Genomic DNA, 24,711 nt, shown 5'->3' with positions numbered 1-24,711 from the left:
TTCCAGATTTTGCCTTCAGAGTAGCTAGATGGCACTTTGAAATGGAAGTATATTTAGTAATCATGTTATTTTAACATTTCCAGAAGTGAAAGACCTAAAAAGAAATGAGAACCAAGAGTACATTTTTAAAGCTCAAGTTAGAAAGAACCATTATTTAACTACTTCAAATGAACACAATTTGTTTAGTTTCTCTTAATAAACATAATGAAATTAAGTCTTATTTTTATAAATTATTTGGAAAACAGAACGAGTTTTTCACATGGTGGAAATTCATAGCTGAGCAGCAGCAAATTCTTTTCTTGTAGTTTAGTTCTCAATCAGGGTGATCATGGTGGAGCACTGGGGAATGAATCCGCAGTAGCATCTGGTAAATCAGAAATTGCTGATGTCTTTGATTGCCATAGGTTCCTCCCACTGAGTATCTCAGACAAATGACTTATCCAGCATGGGTTTCACGCCAGGGCTAGACAGGATGCGGCTCAGGCATTTCAACTTCAGGTGTTGGATCTTGGATCTGGGAGATTTCATTAAATGTTGGCAGGTGGCAAGAATGTTGCACAGTTGAAGGATATCTCCGTGTATGTTTAACTTGTCCTGGTGCCTCTGGAAAGTTCTTTCTTAAGAAATCATATCAAGAAAGGGATAGGATTTTTAAAACACTCAAGCAAGGGCACCTGGGTGGCTCAGTCGGCTAAGCGTCTGCCTTCATTTAGCTCAGGTCATCATCCCAGGGTCCTGGGTTCAAGCCCCGAGTTAGACTCCTGTCAGTAGGGAGGCTGCTTCTCCCTCTCCCTCTGCCCCTCCCCCTGCCTGTGCTCTCTCCCTCTCTCCCTGTGTCAAATAAGTAAATAACATCTCAAAAAAAAGAAATGAAACACTCAAACACTGTTAATTGGATTACTAATTAATGGTAGTTTGTCAGGAAGGAAACATAAGTTTTGAATTTGTTTGCTAGTGTAAATTACTGAAATATTTCAATCAAAAACATGTATTTATTGGGTGTTGTCAAGCATATAAAAGAAGCATATTAAGTTCAGCATTCAAATACCCACTCTGTGCCATATACTACTCCAGATACTAGGAGTACGTACATAAGATATAGACTTCCCCTTTTACCAGCTGTTACCCCTGGGAAAGAATCCTGTTTTAGATAGTATGTTTATGACTTTAAATCAAGCAGGTCAAAGTTGGGCCTTGAGATGAAAAATTAACCTCAACCATTTGCTTCTGAAGATTTCATTCAGACCCTCTTCTTTCTCTAGTATGCACACTCTCCTGTTCACTGTGGCAAGTGCAGTGGGTGAAAATGTGTTCAGTATTAGAAAATCTAAAATGATTCTGTGCATGAGTTTGTTATAAGCCAAGAATACAGGCTTAGAAAATTTCTATCAGGGCAAATGGCTTTTAAAAACCCTAATAAACAATTTAACTTCTCCACACTGAAAGGCAAACTCACCACATGTACTTAACACACACACACATACAACTTACAACAAAAATACCTTCTGTGAAGATATAATTTCTTATATTGCATTGTTGCACGTATCCTAAAAGAAACTTCAAATCTTTTTTTAATTAGAGTATTTTTAAATATTTAAAACACTTTAAAAAATATCTATTTTTTGCTGCTAATTGCAATCTCCTGAGTAACAAATTGACCAAATTGTGACCTAGATTCCAATTTTTTATACATCTTTCACCTTTATATACTTACTTCACTCTATGGATTAGTGTGTCTTTGTGTATAAACTGGAAAAAAGTAAATCATCTATTCTTGAAAGATGTTTTGAGATTTATTTTGCTATGTTTGCAAAACTACAAAGATTCTGTAGATTGTGTACTCTGATTGGCAAAGGATTATTTGGACATATATAATTGTTGCAAATCTATTATTTATGGAGAAAATTTGATTTATTCTTTTGCAATTATCTGAATTTCAATTTTCAAAGCTCTTTACACAGATTGACACATTAGGTCTAAAGCTGTGTAAGTAAAAGCATTGTAAGTGAAAGTGTTTTATTATCAGAACCCCACATACTATACATAGTAACATCAATTCATAGCAGTTAGCACATGCATCTCATCAGAGGTATTATGATTTTATTTCATTGTGTTATTAAATATTTAGTAATTGTTAATGAAAGCACTCGAAAATAAGCATTTTAAAAACTGGTTGCATTTAAAAGATTCTGTATCAGCTGTTCTTTGACTACTTAAACTACTTAAAACTACTAGTTTTCCTTTGTTATGTTCTCCAGGTATTTTTTTTAACTTTCTGCTTTTTTTTTTTCCCCTCCCCAGGATTTTGTCTGTTGTTAAAAGAATGTTTTGATCCTGCAATTGAATTTGCAAACACTAACATGTCTAAGATCTTTTGTATTCTTAAAACATGATTTAGTATTTTAGTCTTCACTTTCTGTGGCTTTGTTTTTCAGAGGCCCAAACTAATTGTATTAGACTTTTATTTCCATTTTCTTATGAGATGATAAAATTAAGAAATTATATTCTCCTGCAGTTAAATATATTTTCTCATTTTAGATATAAATTGAAGACCATTGCTTATTGTGTAATTTCCTCCAACCAGTAATGTGAATCATGGAAGTTACCCAATAGTATCAAATCATTAGTCCAAACCATCTGTTCCATATCTCTTAGCAATGATGTGTCCTTAACCCACCCTTGGTGATATTAATATTAACAGACTGTGAAAAATCTCTGATTTCTATTCCTATTTTATATATCCTATTTTGATTTAGTGTCATTATGATCTAGAGTTAATCAGTTTTCTGCTCATCTGATGAGTCTAATACCTAATTTGTATTCATTTACTTTCAATGTAAAATGCTTCAGTTGTAAGTTTTGTTACTTTATGATGGCTTAATTAATATATTTTCAATCACATCCTTTGCTTTTCTAAACCTTTACTTTCATATAACTGAACAACTGCTTCCCCATAAAAATGGGTGAAAATATAGTATAATGAAGAGAATAATATACATAATATAAATGTGAGGAATGGCAAATAATATGCCATTATATATTGAAATATGGTAAAATATTGCTATTAAAAGGTGGACAATTTTTATCTTTTGATTGTGGGGTTATTAGAAGTCTTTTTGAACCTGTTTTCTTGATCAAACATACTTTTTTTTTTTTGATCAAACATACTTTTTATTTTCTGTTTTTTACTCCAGTACACATGCACACATGAGCATATACATATTTCCATACACACTAGCACATTAACATTTCTATTTTACATTTGTTTAAAGGGCATTTATATTTATAAAAAATGAGAAAGGACCAGAGTTGCCAAGTCAGAAGTATATACATATAATGCCCAGAACTATGCTAGTTATTTTTCAGGTTTCACGAATAATAGAAAATATTGGCTCTGTAATCATAAAGTGTACTTTATGTAGCATCTAACAGTTCAAAAAAATAGATTGAGTTGTCAAGACCATCTGTACTGCAGAATTCAGAAAAGAGAAATAGTCTCCAAATCCTTTGTATCTAGCCACATAGGAGCTTTCTGGTTTATTATCATCATAGCATTAGTTATAGAATATTGTGCCTTGGCAAATGTTGAACATGTTTTAAACAATCCATTTTCCACAATATAGCTTCAGTTTATTTTTTCTGTTTCATCTTCTCACAATGCCCTTCCTTCTTCATACCTGACTTAGCAAGCATGGTAAGCCACGGCCGTGCAATTGCTCTGCATTCTCATTCCCTTCTTTTTCTCTCTCTCTCTCTTTTTTAAAAAGATTTATTTATTTATTTATGATAGACACACACAGAGAGAGAGAGAGAGAGAGAGAGAGAGAGAGAGGCCGAGAAACAGGAGGAGGGAGAAGCAGGCTCCATGCCAGGAGCCCGATGTGGGACTCGATCCTGGGACTCCAGGATTGTGCCCTGGGCCAAAGGCAGGCACTAAACCGCTGAGCCACCCAGGGATCCCCCCCCTTCTTTCTCTCTTGTCAGAATTTTTGTCTCATGAGTTACTGTTGCATAAGTGTAAGCAACTTTCTGAATTCTTTCTTCTACTAATGGCTCCTTCTTTATGTTCTCCTAATGCTTTGTTTCTGTATCTCTGTAATGCTCATACTTTTGGCCTAGTTTTAATATCTAATTACTAATATACATATGTCTTTATACCTTGAATTTTGATTTACTGACCTATTTGTCTTTCCCTTTCCTCACCTTCAAATTTAGTCTTATAGACAGTAGTTGTTGAGCAACAGATACTTTAAAAATTTTAATATATTTGAAATGGTGGGTATAAGCAATATAATTTATATTAAATTAGGTAATTATATACTTATGTAATATAGTGTACATGTTATATAATTATATTAATTAAAATTTACTCACAAGGAAATGTCAGGCTCAGATGATTCACTGGTGAAAAACCTTTTATTTTTTATTATTATTTTTTGAAAAACCTTTTAGAAAATAGAGGATTAGGGGTGTTCCCAAGTTATTGTATGAGGTCAACATTACTGCAAAACTAGAGACATTTCACAGGAAGACTTTATATAAATATCAACTCATGAACACAGCATCGAAAATCCTTAACAAAATAGTAATAAGTAATGTATTAAAAATATTATACATCATGTCCAAATGGGTTATATGTCAGAAAGGCAGAGTTGTTTTAACAATCTAAAATCAATTGATGTGGTTTACCATATTAATAGAATTAAGAAAAATGTATAATTATATAAGTAGTGTAGAAAGAGCCTCTATTTGTGCTACACTCTCAGTAAACTGAGAATAGAAGGAAATTCCTCAACTTTATAAACGTCCTCTACAAAAATACCATAGCCAACCTATGTCATAATGCTGAAAGACTGAGTACTTTTTTTTTTAAAAGATCTTATTTATTTACTCATGAGAGACAGACACACACACACACACAGAGGCAGAGACACAGGCAGAGGGAGAAGCAGGCTCCATGCAGGGAGCCTGACACGGGACTCGATCCTGGGTCTCCAGGATCACGCCCTGAGCTGAAGGCAGCGCTAAACTGCTGAGCCACCCGGGCTGCCCAATATGTACTCATTTTAAATGTACACTTTGATGACTTTTAATAAATGTATACAACTGAGTAATCACCACTGCAATTAAGATACAGAACATTTCCATCACTGCAGAGGCGTATCCTCCTTCCTTGTCACCTACCTACTCACCTACCCTTGGCTCTAGAAACCTTTTTTCTATTACTGTATTAGACATGTCTTTTCTAGACCTTCATAGAAACAGGATCCTAAGCATATACTTTATGTCTGACTTCTCTCATTCAGCATAATGTTTTTGAGATTTATCTCTGTTTTCCTTGTAGCTGTACTTTATTCCTTTTTAATGCAAAGTAGTATTCCGCTGTAGTGATATGTCAAAATGGGTTTATATGCTCATCTGCTGATGGACATCTAGGTTGTTTCCAATTTGGGGCCATTATGTATAAAGCAGGTGTGAACATTCATGTAAAAGTTTGTGTGTAGACATAAACTCTTATTTCTCTTGGGTAAATGCCTAAAATGCCAGGTCACATGGTGAACTTAAACTTAAGAAATGTTGCAAATGTTTTCCAGAGTGTTTATACCATTTTACATTCCTATTAGCTATGTATTAGAGTTTAAGTCTGTCCACATTATTAGCAACACTTCATTTTAGACATTGTAATGGGTGTGGAATAGTATCACATAATGCTTTTGACTTCCAGGTCACTGATTACTAATGTGTTAAGTATCTTCTGCACTTGGAGCCATACAGGTATTTTTTTTTTTTTTTTTTTGGTAAAATATCCTTTCAAATCCTTTGCCAGTTTTTATTGGGTAATTTAACTTATTTTTGCATTGTAAGAAGTACTTTGTTTTTTTAGAGCAGTTTATAGTTCACAGCAAAACTAAAAGGAACAGATTTTGTATAACCCCCTAGCTCCACACAAGCATAGCTTCTATCAATCAACTCTCCCACCAAACAGATGATGAACCTACACTGACATCACATAATCACCCCAAGTCCATAATTTACATTACAGTTTTCATAATGACATATATCCGTCATTACGTTATCAAAGTATTTTCACTGCCCTAAAGATCCTCTGTGTTCCATCTATTCATCCTTCTAACACAACCACTGGGTTTTTTGTTTGTTTGTTTTTACCGTCTCCATAGTTTTGCCCTCTCCAAAATGTCATATAGTTGGAATTATTTTATATGTGTGTAGCCCTTTTAGGTTGGCTTTTTTGATGTTGTAACACACACGTAAGGTTCCTTCATGTCTTTTCATGGCTTGCTAACTCCTTTCTTTTTAGTGATGAATAATATTCCATTGCCTTGATGTACTACAGTTTATCCATTCACCTACTAAAGAACATCTTGGTTTCTTCCAAGTTTTGGCAACTATTAATAAAGCTGCTATAAATATAAGTTTTCAACTCCCTTGGATAAATACCAAGTTATGAGACTATTGGAACATATAGGAAGAGTATGGTCATTTTGTAAGAAACTACCAAACTATCTTCAAAAGTGGCTGTACCATTTTGCATTCTTACCAGCAATGAATGAGAATCTCTCTTGATCTGCATCCTCAACATTTGGCCTCATCAGTTTTCTGGATTTTGACCATTCTAGTCAGCATTTTAGTTTGTGGTTTTGATTTTCATTTCCCTCATGACATGTGGAGCATCTTTGCAGATGCTTAATTGCCATCTATGTATCTTCATTTGTGAGGTTCTGTGAAGGTCTTTGGCTCATTTTTTAACCTATTGTTTTCTCATTGTCAAGTTTTAAGAATTCTTTATATATTTTGGATAATAATCCTTTATCAAATATATGACTTACAAATATTTTCTTCTTGTCTGTGGCTTATCCTCTCATTCTCTTGACACTGAGAGCAATGTCTTTAAGTTCAACAAAGTCCAGATTATCAATTATTACAAATCCTTTCATGGGTCCTGCCTTTAGTGTTGAATCTAAAAAGTCATTGCTATACCCAAGATCATTTAGATTTTCTCCTAAGTTTTCTTTTTTTTTTCTCCTAAGTTTTCATCTAGGAATTTTTATAATTTTGTATTTGGCATTTAGGTCTGTGATCCATTTTGAGTTAATTTTTGTGAAGAGTGTAAGATCTGTGTCTAGATTCATTTTTTTGGATCTGAATATCCAGAGATGTAAACTTCTTTTAATATTCTATATTCTGGCCATACATCCTCTGTGCTGTTTACTTATTATGTAAGAAATCTTTCTTACTCAGAAGTCTGCCTGTGTCTCTGCCTCTCTCTCTGTGTCGCTCATGAGTAAATAAATAAAATCTTTAAAAATAAATACATAAAATGAGCACATATTATGTAATACTTCCATAAAATTGATTTTTAAAATGAACCTACTTGATAAACTGTTTCTATAAAATGATGTGAAGAATATTTTAATTTTCCAAAAGTTTCACATTTTGCCTTTTGTATTAAATCTTGCTGAAAAAAAATACAAAGGTAAATAAATTTTCTAAAGTACCCTTAATTTTTTCAAAATGTGCATAAACTTGTGCATGAACCTGACGTCAGTTTAGACTTCTAGTTTTGTGATAATAAACAGCATCAGTTATTAAGAGGTAAAGTTTCAAGAGATAATGAGAACATGCAAACTGATTGTATGAAAAGTAGGATAGCAAACCAAAGGAATTCTTTGAAGTTTCCCAGATGGCTATGCAAAGGATGCCAACTCTGTAAACAGGTAGCAGGTGGGGATAAAATTAGTTGGAACCAAGCATTTTAGAGGAACTACAATGTCTCATGTACTATTAAAAAGAAGAGAAGGGCTCTCCTTAGTCTATTCTTCAATATTTCTTGCAACTAAAAATAATTGCTTTAATGACAAGTTCATACTTCAGTAGGTGTGAAATACTTTTGATACTTGGCACATTTCCAAGTTCAAAACATCACTGTACAGGGTGACATCATTTTGGTGTGTGGATGCTAGCAGGTAGATTCAGTGTGCTCATTGGCATAGAGACTTATTTTTCTTCTCCTTTCTTTTCCTCGCAGATATAAATGCTATTTAGGTTTCCCAGGTAATTCCAAATAAACGAGAGAGAAATTTTGTTTTTTGAAGGACTTAAATGTTGCGAATTTCACTAACTTGGGATGGCTGAGGTGTGAAGCCAGTGAAGAGTAGATTGCAGAATTATTTTCAGAAAATTGAACAGATGTTTAGTGTTGATGAGAGGATGAAGAAATTATATTTGACACTAAGTTTTCTAAGCATTGCTATGTATTATATTGTGGCATGTGAGCTCTTTTTCAGGAATGAATTTAAGATAGGCAAATGCTCCTTTTTAAGTAATACGATCACTGACCTGTAATTGTTTGATCATTGGCACCGTCATAGTTTTGGTTTATAAATGAACCAGCTTAATACCTTACAATTTTCTTTTTTTCTCACCATAGCCCTCATTTATCCAATTAAAAATGCTATAAAATAAGATATTATTGATCTGTCATTTTCGATTGTCTTTCAAATTGACAAACAATTTGACTTGCTGTGTAAGGAAGTCACCTGTGTAATGAGGTTGGCTATATGCAAGTTTGGAGATAAAATGTGTACTGGAGATAAATCGCTCTGCATAATAGAAAAGAGGAATTCGAAGAGCTAATGGAATAAGCCTGTGGGAGGAAAATAAACATCAAGAAAGCTGGGCACTTCTTGGTGGAAGGGGAGAAGTCTGAATGTGTTCTTTAATGAAGTCAAATAGATGCTCAGTTCCACATTAGCTTGAATATAGGATGAACACAGAAGAAGTGAATTCAGTGGAGTCAGAAGATAAGGGACAGTACAGTAGCAGGTAACAGAAAATCCAAAATAGTTTAAGAGGAGTTTTTTTCACTCCTTTTTCCAAAGCTTCGACTAAGGCAGTCTAAGGCTGGTAGCAGTCTCCAGCAAGAGGAATCCAGGATTATTCTATGTTATTGTTCCACTGTGTAGGTTCTCTAGTTTCAAGGATGCCTCATAGTTCAAGGTGACTGCTCCAGCTTCAGCCCTTTCATTGGTATTCTCATGAGCAGAAAAAGGAACGGGAGGAAGGACATGTTTCATCACTTCAAGAATGCTTCCTATACCCCAAGGTTCCAAGTTAATCACGTGCCCACACCTACTGTAAAAGGGATTGGGAAATGTCTTTCATTCAAAGCAGGCATATGCCCAGCTAAAACGGTTTCATAACAATAGAAAAAAAAAGGGCTAGGTTTCTAAAGACGAATGGAGAGGAGAGAATTATAGTGGGAGAGAACTAACTATCTCCACTAGAGAAAATCATCTATGAAGTTGTAGGTAGGAGGAAGCTTAATAGATTCCAGGAAAGAGGCAGTGTAGGGTGGTGGTGGTACCAAACTAAGAGGCAGGTAAGGGCAAGTTATACCCAGCCTTCTGAGTTGTGAAGAATTTTGAATTTTTAAAAATGAAACTATTGAATGCTTTTAAGGAAGAGGGTAATGTGTTCATATTCTCATATTAAGAAATCTTCTCTGGTCACTGTGTGGAGAGGAAGAGACAACATTGGTTGTATATACAAAGTTTATTTTTTTTAAAGATTTTATTTATTCATGAGAGACAGAAAGAGAGAGAGAGAGAGAGAGAGGCAGAGACACAGGCAGAGGGAGAAGCAGGCTCCATGCAGGGAGCCCAACGTGGGACTCGATCCCGAGTCTCCAGGATCACACCCTGGGCCAAAGGCAGGGGCTAAACCGCTGAGCCACCCAGGGAGTCCCTGCATATACAAAGTTTAAAATGCTTTTTGGCATACAATTGCCTAGTTATGGAGTTGTCCTAATAATATCATCATACAGATACAAAATCTGGAAAGACGTGCACTGAATGCGTATTGTGGGAATGAGGTTAGGAAAGCTTCACTTTTTCATCTAACAACTTTTAATTTTGAATGATTTGTTTTACAATCAGCATGTATTACTTTAAATGTCATTAAAAATCAATAAATCAATGTCATTTTTTTTCGAAAAATAAAGACAAAAATATTTGAGACTCAGCTACATGGTTGTCCAAATTGCCTACTAGCATTCCGAATGGCCTTCCTTTGTTTGGATCTCCATTTCTGGTGGCTGCCTGCTGCATAGAGTCTGTCTTTCTGCAGGATCCCTTTGCACTGACAAGTTCAATTAGATGGTTGTCCTGCCTTACATTTTGGTTTTTGTGTTTTTGGTAGGGTGAGGACCGGTCTTGTCTATCCCATCATCCGATTTCCCCACCCACACATTGCTCTCCTATATTCTAGCTGGGTCGAGCACCCCAGGTTTCCTCCAGTGACATGTGAACAGGCCATGGCTACCCTCTGCCTTTGCCCCACCACTGCCATGTCTATACAGACATGTGTCAGAGGGCTGCTTGGTGAGGACTTAAAGGGACTCTGTGGGGTCATAACTGGCCCTTAATCCTGCACTTTAACTGCATGGACTTTAGAATTTTAGGGTTAAAAATTAAAGGCTTTCCGTTACACACTATTGCAGAAAAAAAGGAATTTCTTTGTGAATATCCTGAAAGTCTTAAATAGTGTCATTAAGAGCTTTGTTCCATGGTGTAGAAGAAGGATTACAGCAGCGAGAGTCAGAAGACTTGGATCATAACATAGCCTGATTTGTAGGATGATCTTGCAAATAGAATAACAATGCAAGAATATCAGCTTCTTCAGTTGTCGAACAGGGATAATTCCAACCCTACTTTATTGGGCTATTCTATATCTGAAATCATTTTTAAAACTATAAACTATCATTATAGATATTTGTTTTGTTTAGGCCATAATGAAAAATTGGGGTTATATCTATATATCTCAGCTCCTAAGGAAATCACATTTCTTTAATGTTAGACTACTGTAATTATTTTAGAAGTATTTTTCTTTGAGCTCCAATTTGTCTCCCTGTGGTATTTATGTATTATGACTTTGGTCTTTTGTGACAACGTAGACCTGGTGCCATCTTTCATCTACATAATTACTATGTATTAACCAAGAAGGATAATTGAGCTCAAACCATGACAAATTAAGGTCTATATTCTATTAAAGAATTTCTGGAACTTTAAGAATACAGTTGGGTCTCCAATAAAAAGTTTCAAAGGCATTTGGAATAAAGGAAATTCCCAAGTTTAAGTGTGTTCATGTGGCTTCCTTTTCATAAATAATTGAAGATTATGTTTAGTTTGATAAAAAATCTTTCCCAGGCTTTTTTTTTTAAGATTTTATTTATTTATTTATTTATTTATTTATTTATTTATTTATTTATTTATTTATTTATTTATTCCTGAGAGACACAGAGGGAGAAAGAGAGAGAGAGAGAGAGAGAGGCAGAGACACAGGCAAATGGAAAAGCAGGCTCCATGCAAAAGCCCAACATGGGACTTGATCTCAGAACTCCAGGAACGTGCCCTGGGATGAAGGCGGCACTAAACCGCTAAGCCACCCAGGGATCTCCCCCAGGAGTGTTTAATTATAAAGAGCAAGAAGAAAATTGTTGTTTTACACAGCTAACTTATATACTGTCTTTAGGGGGCAGTACTAAACCACTGATAAATTTTGTTATTTCTGCTAATGCTGCTGGTAATGGTTAATATAAAATAAAACTAAAATAACTATAATGAGATTTGTGATGCAATTACATATACCCCTTAGTAAAATTTTCTAGGTAGTTAAATGGAAATGATAGTTTGAAATTCATTGATAATCAAACCCTATCAAGTAGGAATTATTACTTTACCTACTTTGCAGATAAGGAAACTAGGATTAATAAGATTATGTGATTTGCTCAAAATAACACTACCTTGGAAATGGCAGAGATGGGATTTAAATATCTATTTGACTTCACAGCTACTTCTCTTTGCCACTATGCCATCTATCATAATACACAAACTTATACCAAGAGCTACAGACATTTAGAAGAGAGCTGTATCATTTCTATTTGTGGGAAATCTGTAAAGAAGTGAAATCTGAACTGTATTTTGAGGAATCAGTAAGATTATACGAGAATAATAGCTAAAATGGTACTTAATATTTATTGAAAACTTATTATGTGTCAGGCACTTCATTTTCGTCACTTTATTTCATTATCAGGAAGAAAAGCTGTGAGGAAGGTTTTACTGTATTACTTCCCATTGAGTATATAAGGCAAATGACAATGGTCACATCTGATGAAAATCACACTAATAAGTAGGCAAGCTGGAAATTCAGAACTAATTTTAGAGCCTAAACTCTTACCCAGTAAGATACACCACACAGAGAAGTAAGATGGAAGGTGTGAATAAATGGAATTGAGCATGATTAAGGATGGGCAAACAATTCTACTTGGTTACAGTCTGGATGAGTAGAGTAAGTAAAAGTGTTTAAAAAAAAAAGACTTTGACCATAGAACCTTGAGGAATTTGGATATTATTTACTGTACAATGGGAAATAATTTATGAGATTTATGAGCAAGAAAGAAACATGAACAGGGTTTTTCTGTGGGGAGAAGAAAGAGATAGAGGAAGTTCCCTGTAAGATTGGATGAAATAATTTTAGTACCCTTAACACAAATAGAAAAGAACTGATAAATCTGTGAAATGTTGATAATTCTTACCAAGTATGCAATGATTCATGGTGCCATGCCCTGTCAGCATTGATGGTCAAACCATCATTGGTTTGATCATGAGTTGGTGAAGAAGATGCCTTTTTGGTTATTTTGCTATATTATATTTTGTAGACAGCATTGATTATACATGTAGATGCTCTTGCTGGATTAAAGTTTTAGATGCCCCAAGATTTTCTCACTAGGATGTCTGTTGGGTGAAAAAATTGCTGTGATAATCATCTTTTATTCCTGATTTGAGAAATGTGTTCTTATGAAAGATGGGTAGCTATGTACAAAATTACAGAAATTTTTGTATTTTGAAAATAAAGTGCCCGACACATAAATTTTGCTGAGCATTCATCAGACTCTTTCAGTATGAAATTTTCATCAGTTAAGGCAAAATTCCTTGCATTGTTTCTTTGATAATTTCCTCCTATCTCTCCATGGAGCTCTTAATTTGATCCCCCATTTCTTGACTTTTAATTTCTCTTCATCGTTTGTTCTGTCTTCTGGGAAATTTCTTCAGACTTATGTTTCAACTCTCCTATTGGGTTTTAGGTATTTACTTGTTTTGTAGCATTCTGTTCTTGTTTCATGGATGCAAATATCTTCCATTTCTTCATGGATACTATTTATAACTTTTTGTATACTTATTTTGGTCTCTGTTAAAGGCTTCCTTTAAATATGTGATGATGCTTGGATTCTTATTCATATTTACCTAAAAATTTAGGAACTATTTATGTGAGTGGAGCTCTCATGAGAGGTGGGCTTCACAGTAAGAGTTAAGGCATAGGCCCCCATCATTTAGGTATTTATAGATCTTTTTTTCTTGGGAGGTCAATTTCTGCAGAGGGGAATATATTCTCATCTCCTACCTGGGGGATATAAACCTAGCTGCCATGCTCTCTAGGGCAAATGTGGGCAGGCACTGGGTAGGTTGGGAATATATAACTACCAGATAGTCAATTAATTTCTTTGTTTTTACAGAGACAGCCCTCTGTTCACAGTGCATGGATTATTAGCGTTCATAATACCTTTGTTTCAATCCCACCAGAAAATAAACCTCCCATTTTTTGTCTGTGGTGAAGGTTTAGTTTCTTGGCCAGTTGAGAACATGGGTCTCAGGGTCTAACTCGGCCAAATATAGAGTTTCTATCCTGTTGCAGCCCTACTTGCACCTACATTTTCATGTATAGTACATCTCTCTGATTCTTAAGCCTTTTTGATGGTACTGAGTTGTGAATAGACATGCTGCTTATTCTTCACCCTTATAGACATTTTGTTTGCAGTTTTCTCAAGTTTGGTTAGGCAATACCTACTCATTTGTTTATCATTATCTTAAAATTTTCTTGTTATTGCTCATCTGCTAATCTCTCTCCTTTTGTCCCTGTCCTCATGCATCAGACCATTTTTATAAATCCATTGCTGTCGTTTTAATGGGATTTGGCAAGTAGCAAAAACAAATATGCAGGTTCAACATGGAAGTCTCATTATTAATTTTAAAAGTATTACCCCTGTTAGATGTATAATATAAAATTTTATGAAGTTCAGTTTTTTGAAAAGGAGACATTATGAAAAAATGGACTTTTTAGCAAAAAAATGGGCTTTTTTAGCAATTCCTATTTCAATAAAGGATTTTCCTGCTGTTCTTCTGGATGCATTTAGAAATGATAAGATTTTTCTAATTTGTTGCTATTTAGATATTTTCTTGGGTCATTTTCATGTCTATTTTTCATTATGAACTTTGTATCCTACTAGTCTTTCTCACCCAGTTTTTTCACTTTCAATTTTTTAAAATATTCAGCTTGAATTATACATGTTTTTTTGGCTTAGTCATGTGGCACAGCCACATAACTATGGTGAATATTAAGCTTATTTTGCTTTCTAGCACAGACTACAAGAAATTAATATAATATAATTGATGTTAAGATATCTAAATAACATTGATATAATATATTGGTATAATATAAATTTAATTTCAGAGAACTTCATCTACAATAAATTTGTCACCAGGAGAAGTGGAAGAAGAAGATGATGATGAAAACACTTGTGGGCCTTCAGGACTCTGGGAAGCATTAACTCCTTGTAATGGATGTAGGAATCTTGGCTTCCCCATTCTTGCACAGGTAACAGTTTGCTTTTCTTAAGATATATTAAAACATAAAAATAGTTGCCTATGTTTTTAAGGAAATCTTTTCTGTCTTCCTGAAAATCCAATTAATATCTTGCTTGCTCTAGTTTTTCTTCAGTTGAAAGTCAGTAAAATGTTTATCTAACTTGTTGTACCTGTATGGATATGCAAACACATACTTTACATCATCTTATGTGGCTGTATTATTTTGATCATGATGATAGCCCCTGAAAAATTGAGTTGTTTTTGAGATTTTTAATATTTATGATCTAGAAATAGTTCATTTAAAGAATGTTATTTTCAAATTAAATTACAATTTATATTAATATAATAGAAAATGATTTACAAGGAAACATATTAGAGCTCTTTAATAGCATCGTTACGATTTTTTTAGCACAATATAACATTGTAGAATAATGTTTGCCTTTGAAAATTATGTAGGACAATCCAAAAATGAGACCATTGATATAATTTTGAAACTATCTCACCATTCATTAAGTCCATTTTATTCTACTATATCACCTTCAAATTCGTGTTGTGTGTTTTGGACCAACACAAGCCTATGGAGGAATTTCAGAAATAAGTAAAATTACCCAGAGCTAGGAAATTTGAAGCCAAATGAAAATATGAAAAAACATTAATGCAAAAAGCAATCTAAGGCTAAGGTATGTATGTGTAACTACTTAGTGCATATGTGGAAAAATAGTCTTGGGCAGAAAATAGTTTGCAGTAATTATCCAGAATAGTGTCACATCTCAAAAATATTATTTTCTGTTTTGCCTCAAGTATGAGGTAATTATTTCTAAGAAAAAAATCACATTTTTCATGTCTTATGTCACAAGTTGATCAAGTTCCAATATTAATTTATTGTAGAGAAAACAAAGTCAGCAGATAGTACCTAAAAAAAAAAAAATCTCTTCACCTTAACATGAACTATTTTTAGGACTCTAAGACACTATCCTAATCATTACAGAATTGTTATCAATATCTACTGGACCCTGAGTTCAATAAAGGTAGGGATTATATATTGCATTATATCTATTTCAGGGCCAGCATAGTTCCTGGCATATTGTAAGTATTAAGTAGTATTTCTTTTTTTTTTTTATTAAGTAGTATTTCAGTGGAACAATTAATAAATGCATAGTATATTTGGCAGTTTCATTTCCTCACTTAAAGAGTTTTACCTCCAAAAAAAAAAAAATGAGTTTTACCTCCTATCTATAAGGAGATAGGATAAAGGAATGAAAAAAATATAAGTTTTATTTTATTAATATAACCTCATCTGCTTAATGGTTTACTAGTAATCAAATGCTTTTATTGTTTCTTATTGTTTCATAAGATAAAGTATTAGAGCTCTGAGCCAGCAATAATATATAACTAAAATTTGCTTCTCTACCACCTTCTTCAACACTGATTTTTTTCATTTTATTAAGTTTGGTAGTAGGCTTGGAAGTAACTTGACTTTGGTTTACAATATTTTAATACTAGAGATTTTTCTTGGGCCACTTTCCTGTGAAGACTTGCAAATAATAGTATTTTAATAGTTTATATTTACCACAAAATGTTTCCCAGTCTGCAGCTTCCCCCTCATTTGTATATGTGAGGTTTTTGTGTAGTTTTTTTAAACTATTAAATTCATTAAAATTCTTATTTTTATTCTTCTTATTTTTTTGTTTAATTCATCTCATCTAGAAGCAACTCCCATTTCTCTCATTATATTGCATCCTGTTTGGCTTGGATTTTCTTCTGAAATCTCTTATTTTTGTTGTCCTATTTTTAAAACCACCATGATATTTTTACATATAATGCATGGGAGGAGAAATCATGATTGCATTAATTAGCTGACATGATTGCCTGGTCTTAGAAATCTATATTTTCTAAAAGTATCCTTATTGGTATTTTCATTGTTACTGATTACATCTATAAATTTACTTGACATGTAGTATCTTTTTTTTACTCTATTTAATATAATAAATGAAGAGCAGAATTCTTTTGTTACTATTCTCATCTGGTCTTCTACTAATGTTCTCAATTTGTTGATGGACTCTCCTTTAACATATGTATCTACAATAAAACTTAATACATTTGTTGTGACATTGGAGACATCATATCAAATGTAAGTTTGTCCTCAACTTACAATAGCTTTGAACTCAGGATTTTCTGGGCCAGCTTCAGAATAGAAGTTTTCTTAAAATTTCATGAAAAAAAAAGGATTTTGTTTTGAAGTTGTTTTTTCTAGACCTGAAATATTTTGGGAGGTCATTAGAAAATCATTAAACTGATGACTATGCATAGAAGGCCTCACAAAAACCTATTACCTTACAGTTTGGTAAAGGAGCCTTTGGGAATCACTGGCATTAGTATAATACTATGCAAATTTCTATATGCTCAGATTTGTTGGATTCAAATAAAATATATTTATTTCACATTCATAACCCTTAATTTAAGTGGATCAAGCACACATGTATCAAATATCTTCTATATTCAAAGCATAGTCCTAATCTTCAGAAACATGAGGATTATGGAAATACAGACTCAATTAAAACTATGTGATGTATTACTTTTAGAGTCTCAAATAGATTTTTTGCTTGCAAAATTAGAACATTGGCTGATCCTATGGATCTTACACTTCTAAGATTATCTAGCCTCCAGTTTTTGTCTAGATTTTGAATTGATCCTATATTCGGGTTTTAGCCAATTTTTGTTTTTTCTAGTCTTAATATGGCATTTTGTCCTTCCTTTGTGACAAGATGTTATTTCGAATTCTAAATTTTCACAAAGAAATTAAGAATTTTAAATAACATCAGGGAATTAAAATTAAGGCTTACAGAATATGTTAGGTATTTTAGTATAATTTCAATGCAGTTGAATATTTAAGTTGGCAAAGAAAACAAGAATAAAGAGACTGGGGAAATGAAGCCCTTTCTAGAAAGTATAATTAATTTTTTAATACTCCTGAAAATAATATTTTATAATAATAATAATAATAATAATAATAATAATAATCACTACCATTTGCTTGTGTTCCTGGTTATATATTTTGGAAATTTTAGACTTTTTTTTTTTGGTTAATACATGTAGATGAAAAATGAGAGTCTTTAGAGTAACCTTTAGTATTTTATTCTATCATCTGTGAATTTAATCACAAATATCAAGTTAAGGGAAAGTTAAAGATAGTTCAGAACCTGATCAGAAATTGCCATTTGTTTTTATTGCTACCCTTCCCTTTTAAAAGAGCATATATGATTAGAGCAGAGAATTTGAGATGAATTGTGTGAGGGTGGATGACACTGATCTCCTCCACAATCTTATATGAGATGTCCACCTCTGCACCATGGTGTGGTGCAGGGCTTTGAGGCTCTTTCCTAAAGAGTCAGTACTGCTGGGTGGAGACCTCTGGCTTCCATCCTGTTCATTCATGTAGCCTTTACTCTGAGGTTGTAATGAAGGGTCTCAATACTGAGCTGTTAGCTGTTTTTGCCACAGGCTTGCCAGTAGTTTCTGCTCTTGGAATCACCAGATTTGTTCTCCCTCTGAGAAGAAGCCAGTAGCTCCTCCTGATGTGCTAGAAGTGCCCTCTGAAGACAAGAAGGGCTTGTAGCCCTTGCTTACAACAATATTAGGACATGCCGAATGCACCCCCTATGGTCTTTCTCCTGTGCTTCCTCCTGGATCTGTGATGGCTGCTGCTGTCGCCATCCCTGACCTTTTATCTGATACTGTAGGCTTTGTGACTGCAGACGTATGTGAACTCTTGAATGCAGCAGGTGTGGGAGGCATGGTGAATTCATTCCTCCCCAGCATACACATAAGAGGTGGCCCCAAACAATCAGGGTTCATGTGAAGACTCCTGATGTCAACTTGATCTTGATCCCTTCCATAGAAATGAATGACATTTGCCTAAGGGAGAGACAAACAAGTGAAATAAACAAAGTGAGACCTTTTATTCCTATAGCTAAACAACAAGAGTTTATAATAAGAATTTTGAGATCTGAAGTCCAATTTCCCATTTGTTGCAGGAATCCACCCTCCTTAATATCTCCACAATGACCCCATGATCCTTCCAGTTTTTCTTGGACAGTTCCAGTGTCAGCAAGAGCATTGTTATAATTCACCAGTGAATATCCTCATATTCTATTTTTTATACACTTGTGTTAGTATTTCTGCTGGTTAAGTGGGATGCACTTCAGTATTCTGACAGCTATGAACAATGCACACAGGCACATCTGTCTGCCACTGATGTATACAGAATCAGCACATGGCAATCATGGGGAGCCATGGCTGGGGAGATGGTGAGGATGCCACAGATGGCAATACAATATTGGATGTGAAATTAAGAGTGGCTGACAGCTAAGGAAGCTCTGAAATAACAGCATTGGGGAACTCTGGAGCCCCCGGAACCTCCTCAATGTGACACAGGCTTCAAATGGAGGCTCTGATTGCCCTGAACCCATCCAAATGTAATGAATTTTCTAGGTGAGCCTCACCCAAAGGTGAGCCTCAGTACCAAAGGCTCTGCGGGACTTTTAGCTGTTCTCCCATAGCACCCTGGCCCCATCTTTTAGAGTCTCTGTGAAGACTTACCGATGGACTCTTGTCCTCCTCTTCAAACCCAGTTATGTCCAGTGAGTCCCCAACTGGGATGGCATGGGAACCACTGTAAGCCTCTACTGGTGGTCTCAGAATGTAAACAAGGTTTTCCCAATGCACAAAAAGATCTTTTGTATCAGAAGGGGGACAGAGCTGAAGGTAAAAAGAGCGGCCAGTGGCAAGCTTCAGGTGGAGCTGTTGTTTTGTACCATTATGGATGGATATTGTTACAAACTTTGAAGGACACAGTCTGGTTAGCTCTAAGATCTGTGTAGGCTTGTAACCCTTTTCCTGGGGGGCAGGACCATATCTGTTATGGTCATCACAGATAGCAGTTGGTCGAGCCAGCAGCATGACATCAGGTAGTGTGAGGTGGGGGCTGGTGCGGATGATGCCCACAGTCACCATTCGGGCACGGTTGTGCACGTTGTCAGTCACTTCTCCTTTTTTGCCCACCTGTATAAAGTCACTCTCAAACATTGGTGCATACTTCAGTATGGTGTACTCCCTCTTGTACAGGTGTTGCTGTAGTTTCCCCATGGAGGTATTAAACATACCCATTGCAGGGCTGCTTTGGGCTGTGTAATGTGGTAACTTAGACTGACTGTTCATGACTATCTTTTATCAAGGACTCCTATGGGTCTTCCACACCTTACCACACTTTTCAGGGTGTCCTATTTCCCTGATTTCTCTAGCAGGTGGCCCAGCAGTGGTCTTCTACAGGTCTCTGAGCAACTGAGAACAGGGTGGGAGTACTGATTACCAATTGTTCAGTGCTAAAGACAATTAATTGCACCTGTACTAGATAGACTGTGCTCTGCCTAGATCATGGAGATGTCAGGGTGCACAGACATTAGGGACCCAGTAGATGACAGGGTGCTCAGATGTTGAGTGCAGAATCGGGGCCCCAGTAGATATTACCATGTGCAGATGTTGAGGAGCAGAGGTCAGGGCCCCAGCAGATGTCAAGGTGCACAGATGTTGGGACCCTAGTAGATGTCAGGGTGCACAGAGGTGGAGGCCCACAGAGGTTGGGCCCCAGTAGATGTAATCGTACGCAGATGTGGAGGAGCAAGAGATCTGGGCCTCAGTAGATGTCAGAGTGCGCAGATGTTGAAGTGCTCAGATGTTAGGGTCCCAATAGAGGTCAGAGTATGCAGATGTTGAGGCGTGTAGATGTTGGTGTTCACTTGGAGTAGGGAGGGGCCTCCTCTTGAGCCTAATACATTGGTTCACAATAGCCTCTGCTCTATTGCATTCTACAACCTCACTGCTTATTGTATTTGTACAGCTCCTCTCCTCCGAAACTGAAGCCTCCACCTGGGCTTAAACCACCCCACAGGACTCCTTTTATCTTCTCCTGCCCATTGTGACCTGTGCCCACCACGCACTCCTTTGTCACTGTTGCCCATCAGCCCCTCCCTCAGAGCAGGGACACTGTCCTCTCCGCCTCACCCCACCCATCCTTACAAGGCTACCCTGTCTGTGACAGCTCAGCACAACCCCCTGCCCTAGGGACTCATCTGAGGTTTTTAATACATACTGGCAAATCACTTTCCTTTAAAAAGGTTTAGGTAAAATTTCTGTTAGGTATGAGCTTAAAATATACACACTCTCCTAACCAGGACTTCTGGTGTAACCAATTAGAAGTAATTGTAGACAATTTACCTTGAGAATTGTAGAGAATTTACCTTGATGAGAGAATTGGACAAAGTGGTAAATAGGTTAGTGCAGGGTGTTTATCAAGGTTTATTATAGCGAAAAAAGATCATAAACAAGATTAATGCTTTACAATAGGGGCTGGGTTAAAAAAATTATGGAGCATTCTATGATATAGTACTCTGCAGTTGTGAAAATCATTATGTAGTTCCCTATTTAACATGATAGTCTTGATTTCTTTTTTCTTAAAGAAAAAGAGCAAAGCAAAAAGATATCAAAGTAGCATTCTATGTGTGGTCCAATTTATATAAGATCATCTGTGTGTGTGTTTGCATATGAAAATATGTTCAGTGAAATGTTTAAAGTGCTTATCTTTGGATGGTATAACTTTTCTTTATACTTCCTATTTTTATTAGGTTAATTATTTCTATTAGTGGGGAAAAAACTTTTTATTTGCAATGCCTATATTTACAGCCATGATAAATTTTATGTTTTGATACACCCTCACGTTGCTGATGAGATTTTTAAGCTTTTTTCTAGATGTTTATATGGTGACTATACAATAAAGGAGCCTTAAACATTACATTTATACTCTAGTCTTACCCACTATCGTACTGGATATATATAAAAAAGAAATTTGCTGACTACCATGTTATCAATTCAATAAGATCAAGGTATTTTTATTGGTATGATGATATACACAACACACACACATATAGAAAGTCATAGTAGCCATAGTGTTTGAGTCTTTAGTTTGTTTTATAGGTCAAAAGAAACATTTTCTTCCCTTCATATTGAAATATCCAGTATTTCTGATAATAGGATTAGTTTTCCTTTGTTTATTAAGAGGCCTCTTAACATACCAATAAAAATTTTTACTGGCTTGTTTAAAGTCCTTACTTATATCTTAATTTCTACCTTATGTCTCTATTACTTATCTTAGAAAAAACATTAAGCCTAATATACAGTTAGTAAACAAACTAACATTTTAAAAGTATCCCAGTGGTTTTGGTCTTTTTTGAAAAGAATAAATAGCATGGGACACAGTAATTTAATTTAGGTGCTTAAAAAAACAACGTGAAGATATACTGGTTTTCTTAAAAGCATTTGTACATATATTACAAGATATTTATCTTAGTATTCCATTAGAACCTGAGGTAATTGTCTTATCTCCAGGGAAATCAGACACTGTAATACTTGTAGGGTCTATGGACTTTCAGAAATTGTTCCAGACCACTCATTAGATCAACAACAGTAAAACTCCTATTATTGGCCTGATAATCATCATGTGTAGCATTCTGGAAAATATATTTCTATTTTCATTAATCTGATATAGTTTGTCTTAAACTCCTCTAGCCATTTAGAAAACTATCTTATGAATATTTGCCTCAAAACTTAAGAAGTTCAGATGCCTAAATAAAAAGCTACCTGAATCTGAGATTAAGGAATTCTTTTTATGAGAATGCAGCAGCTTTCTATATGCTGTTCTTGAAACAGATTTCCATACAGTTAGGCTTTAGATATGATTAAAATAAATTTATGCTCCCTGTCCTCTACATTAGAGCTTGTGTCATCAAGTAAATCATTTAACTTCCTTGGATCTTATTTTTCTCATCCTTGAAATTGAGATGACTCATTAGATATCTTTCAACTTCAAAACAGTTATGATTTTTTATCATAGGGACTTAACATTTTCTCCTTATAATGAAACTACTGTGTTCTTTGGAAATACTCCGAACAATAATAATGAGTCAAGGAATTATTCAGATCTCAACAGCTCTGGGAATTGTGATTCAATATATAGTCTTATTCTGTTGCTGAAATTTTTGCTGGAACTTTTAGAAGAACAAACATTCAAAATATTATCTCAGTAATTTGGGTAGTGAACGAGGGGAGTGCTTAAAACAATGTAATTGAAAATATGGGTTAAACATTTTAGACAATTTAGTTAATAATGAACATGGCTGTAGTAGGCATATTAGCTCCCCCAAAAGATGTCCATATCTTGATCTTCACAAGTTGACCCTATGACATTACATGATAAAGGACTTTGCAGATGTGGTTAAGTTAAGGATCTTGAGATGGGGAGATAGCCTGGGTTACCCAGGTGGGTCCAATGTAATCACAATGGTCTTTATAAAATAAAGGCAAAAGGTTGGAATCAGAAGGATAAGTGATGACAGAAGCAGAGGTTAAAGCAATACAACCATGAACCAATGAATGCCGGTGGTTAAAAAGCAGGAAGTGGATTTCCCCTGGAGCCTCCAGAAAGAACTAGCTCTGCAAACACCTTGATTTTAGCCCAGTGAGAATAATTTTGGACTTTTGACATCCAGAACTGTAAAAGAATAAGTTTATGTTGCTCTAAGCCTCTGTATGTCTTAATCTGTTCCTGCAGCCCTGGGAAACTGATGCAGATTTTGCTACCTAGAAGTGGGAGGCTGCTATAACAAATACATAAAAATATGGAAGTGTCTTTGGAATCGGGCAGTAACTAGAGGCCGGAAGAGTTTTGAGTGGTATAGTAGGAAAAATCTAGATTCCCTTGAACAGAAATATGAATACTAATGATTCTGCCAGTGAGGGCTCAGAAGGCTGTTATATGGGGGGAAAAAAAAACAAAACCCAACTATACGGTCTCAAAAAATACCTGTATTTTCACAGAGTATTTGTAGAAAGATAGATATTAAAGGCACTACTGGTGAAGGCTCAGAAAAAAGTGAGGAAAGTGGTAGAAAAAACCTATTATCACCTTAGAGAATACCCAAATCACCATAGCCAGCATGTGGGTAGATGTATGAATATTGTTAAAGGTGCTTCTGGTAAAGACAGAAGTAAATGAGAAATATGTTATTGAAAACTGGGAGAAAGGAGGTGTTGAATAGTAGCAGAAAGCCTAGCAGAATTGTGTTACATAGAAAGCAAAGTAGTATCTGATAAATTTGGATCTTTAGCTGAAGGAATTTCCAAGCATGGCGCTAAATGTACAGCCTGGTATCTCCTTGCTACCTATAGCAAATATGAGAGAAAAAAGATAAATTGAGTGAATATTTTTTTTCCAACAAGCACATTTTTTTATGAGGCATACTTCAGAATCCATGGTTCTAAAAGATACATATACAACATTTCATCCAAGAAAAAATAGAATACACATTTTCTTCAAGTACACACAGAAGAATCCATTGGCTAAATCACATAAAAAAGACATAAATAATACAAATTTAAGAAGGCTGAAATCATACCAAGTATATTTTCTAACCACAGTGATACAAAACTAAAGATCAACAATAACAGAAAGCTGGAAAATCTAGCTTTTAAGCAAAAAGAAACCAGGGTGTGATTGAGACATTCTCAGCCTGTCCAGATTGAAAAAGAGGCTAAATTTTTAGATTCGCTGTCAAGAAAGTGTGTCCTGGGGAGAAAGCCAAAAGTGTGACTGGATAACTTTTTCCTAGTGCCCACGTGATAAAAAAAAAATCAGTATTCCATCACACAGAGGGCTCTTTGATGAGATTATATGTATGTGTCATAGATCTTCTCAGAACCATCCAGAGATGGGATTATCCAGGAAGGATCTGTGGAGTCAAGAAAAGACTTATCAAACTGAGTGGTTGCAAATGTTGTTAACCTTTATTAAATAGGAAGATTGAGAGGACAGGGCTGAGAGTGGACCTGAGCACTATGAAGGATTATTCCTAGTCTTTGAAACCTAGCGGGGTTTACTCAT

General features: G+C 35.1%; 2 protein-coding genes across 15 annotated transcripts in view; one reads left to right on the top strand and one right to left on the bottom strand.

Moving 5' to 3' along the window:
• Window positions 1–24,711, top strand: part of ANKS1B (ankyrin repeat and sterile alpha motif domain containing 1B) — a 1,050,493-nt gene that overhangs the window by 275,249 nt on the left and 750,533 nt on the right. For all 14 annotated transcript variants that reach the window (XR_013350846.1, XM_077845971.1, XM_077845965.1 and 11 more), the window contains exon 9: window positions 14,587–14,730. Coding sequence is in view for 13 of the 14 variants with exons in the window: in XM_077845971.1 (XP_077702097.1) it covers window positions 14,587–14,730 (144 nt within the window). In the remaining variant the exon portion in view is untranslated. The remainder of the gene's footprint in view (window positions 1–14,586; window positions 14,731–24,711) is intronic.
• GARIN6 (golgi associated RAB2 interactor family member 6) lies at window positions 17,928–20,718 on the bottom strand. Its single transcript, XM_077846010.1, has 2 exons — window positions 19,320–20,718; window positions 17,928–18,635 (listed from the first exon to the last, which is right to left on the bottom strand). The coding sequence occupies exons 1-2, from the start codon at window positions 19,935–19,937 to the stop codon at window positions 18,378–18,380; spliced, it is 876 nt and encodes a 291-aa protein (XP_077702136.1). The 5' UTR covers window positions 19,938–20,718; the 3' UTR covers window positions 17,928–18,377.

This window comes from Canis aureus, chromosome 13 (genome assembly GCF_053574225.1).
Source record: "Canis aureus isolate CA01 chromosome 13, VMU_Caureus_v.1.0, whole genome shotgun sequence".
Lineage (NCBI taxonomy): Eukaryota > Metazoa > Chordata > Mammalia > Carnivora > Canidae > Canis > Canis aureus.
This window is presented reverse-complemented; position numbering and strand designations above follow the sequence as displayed.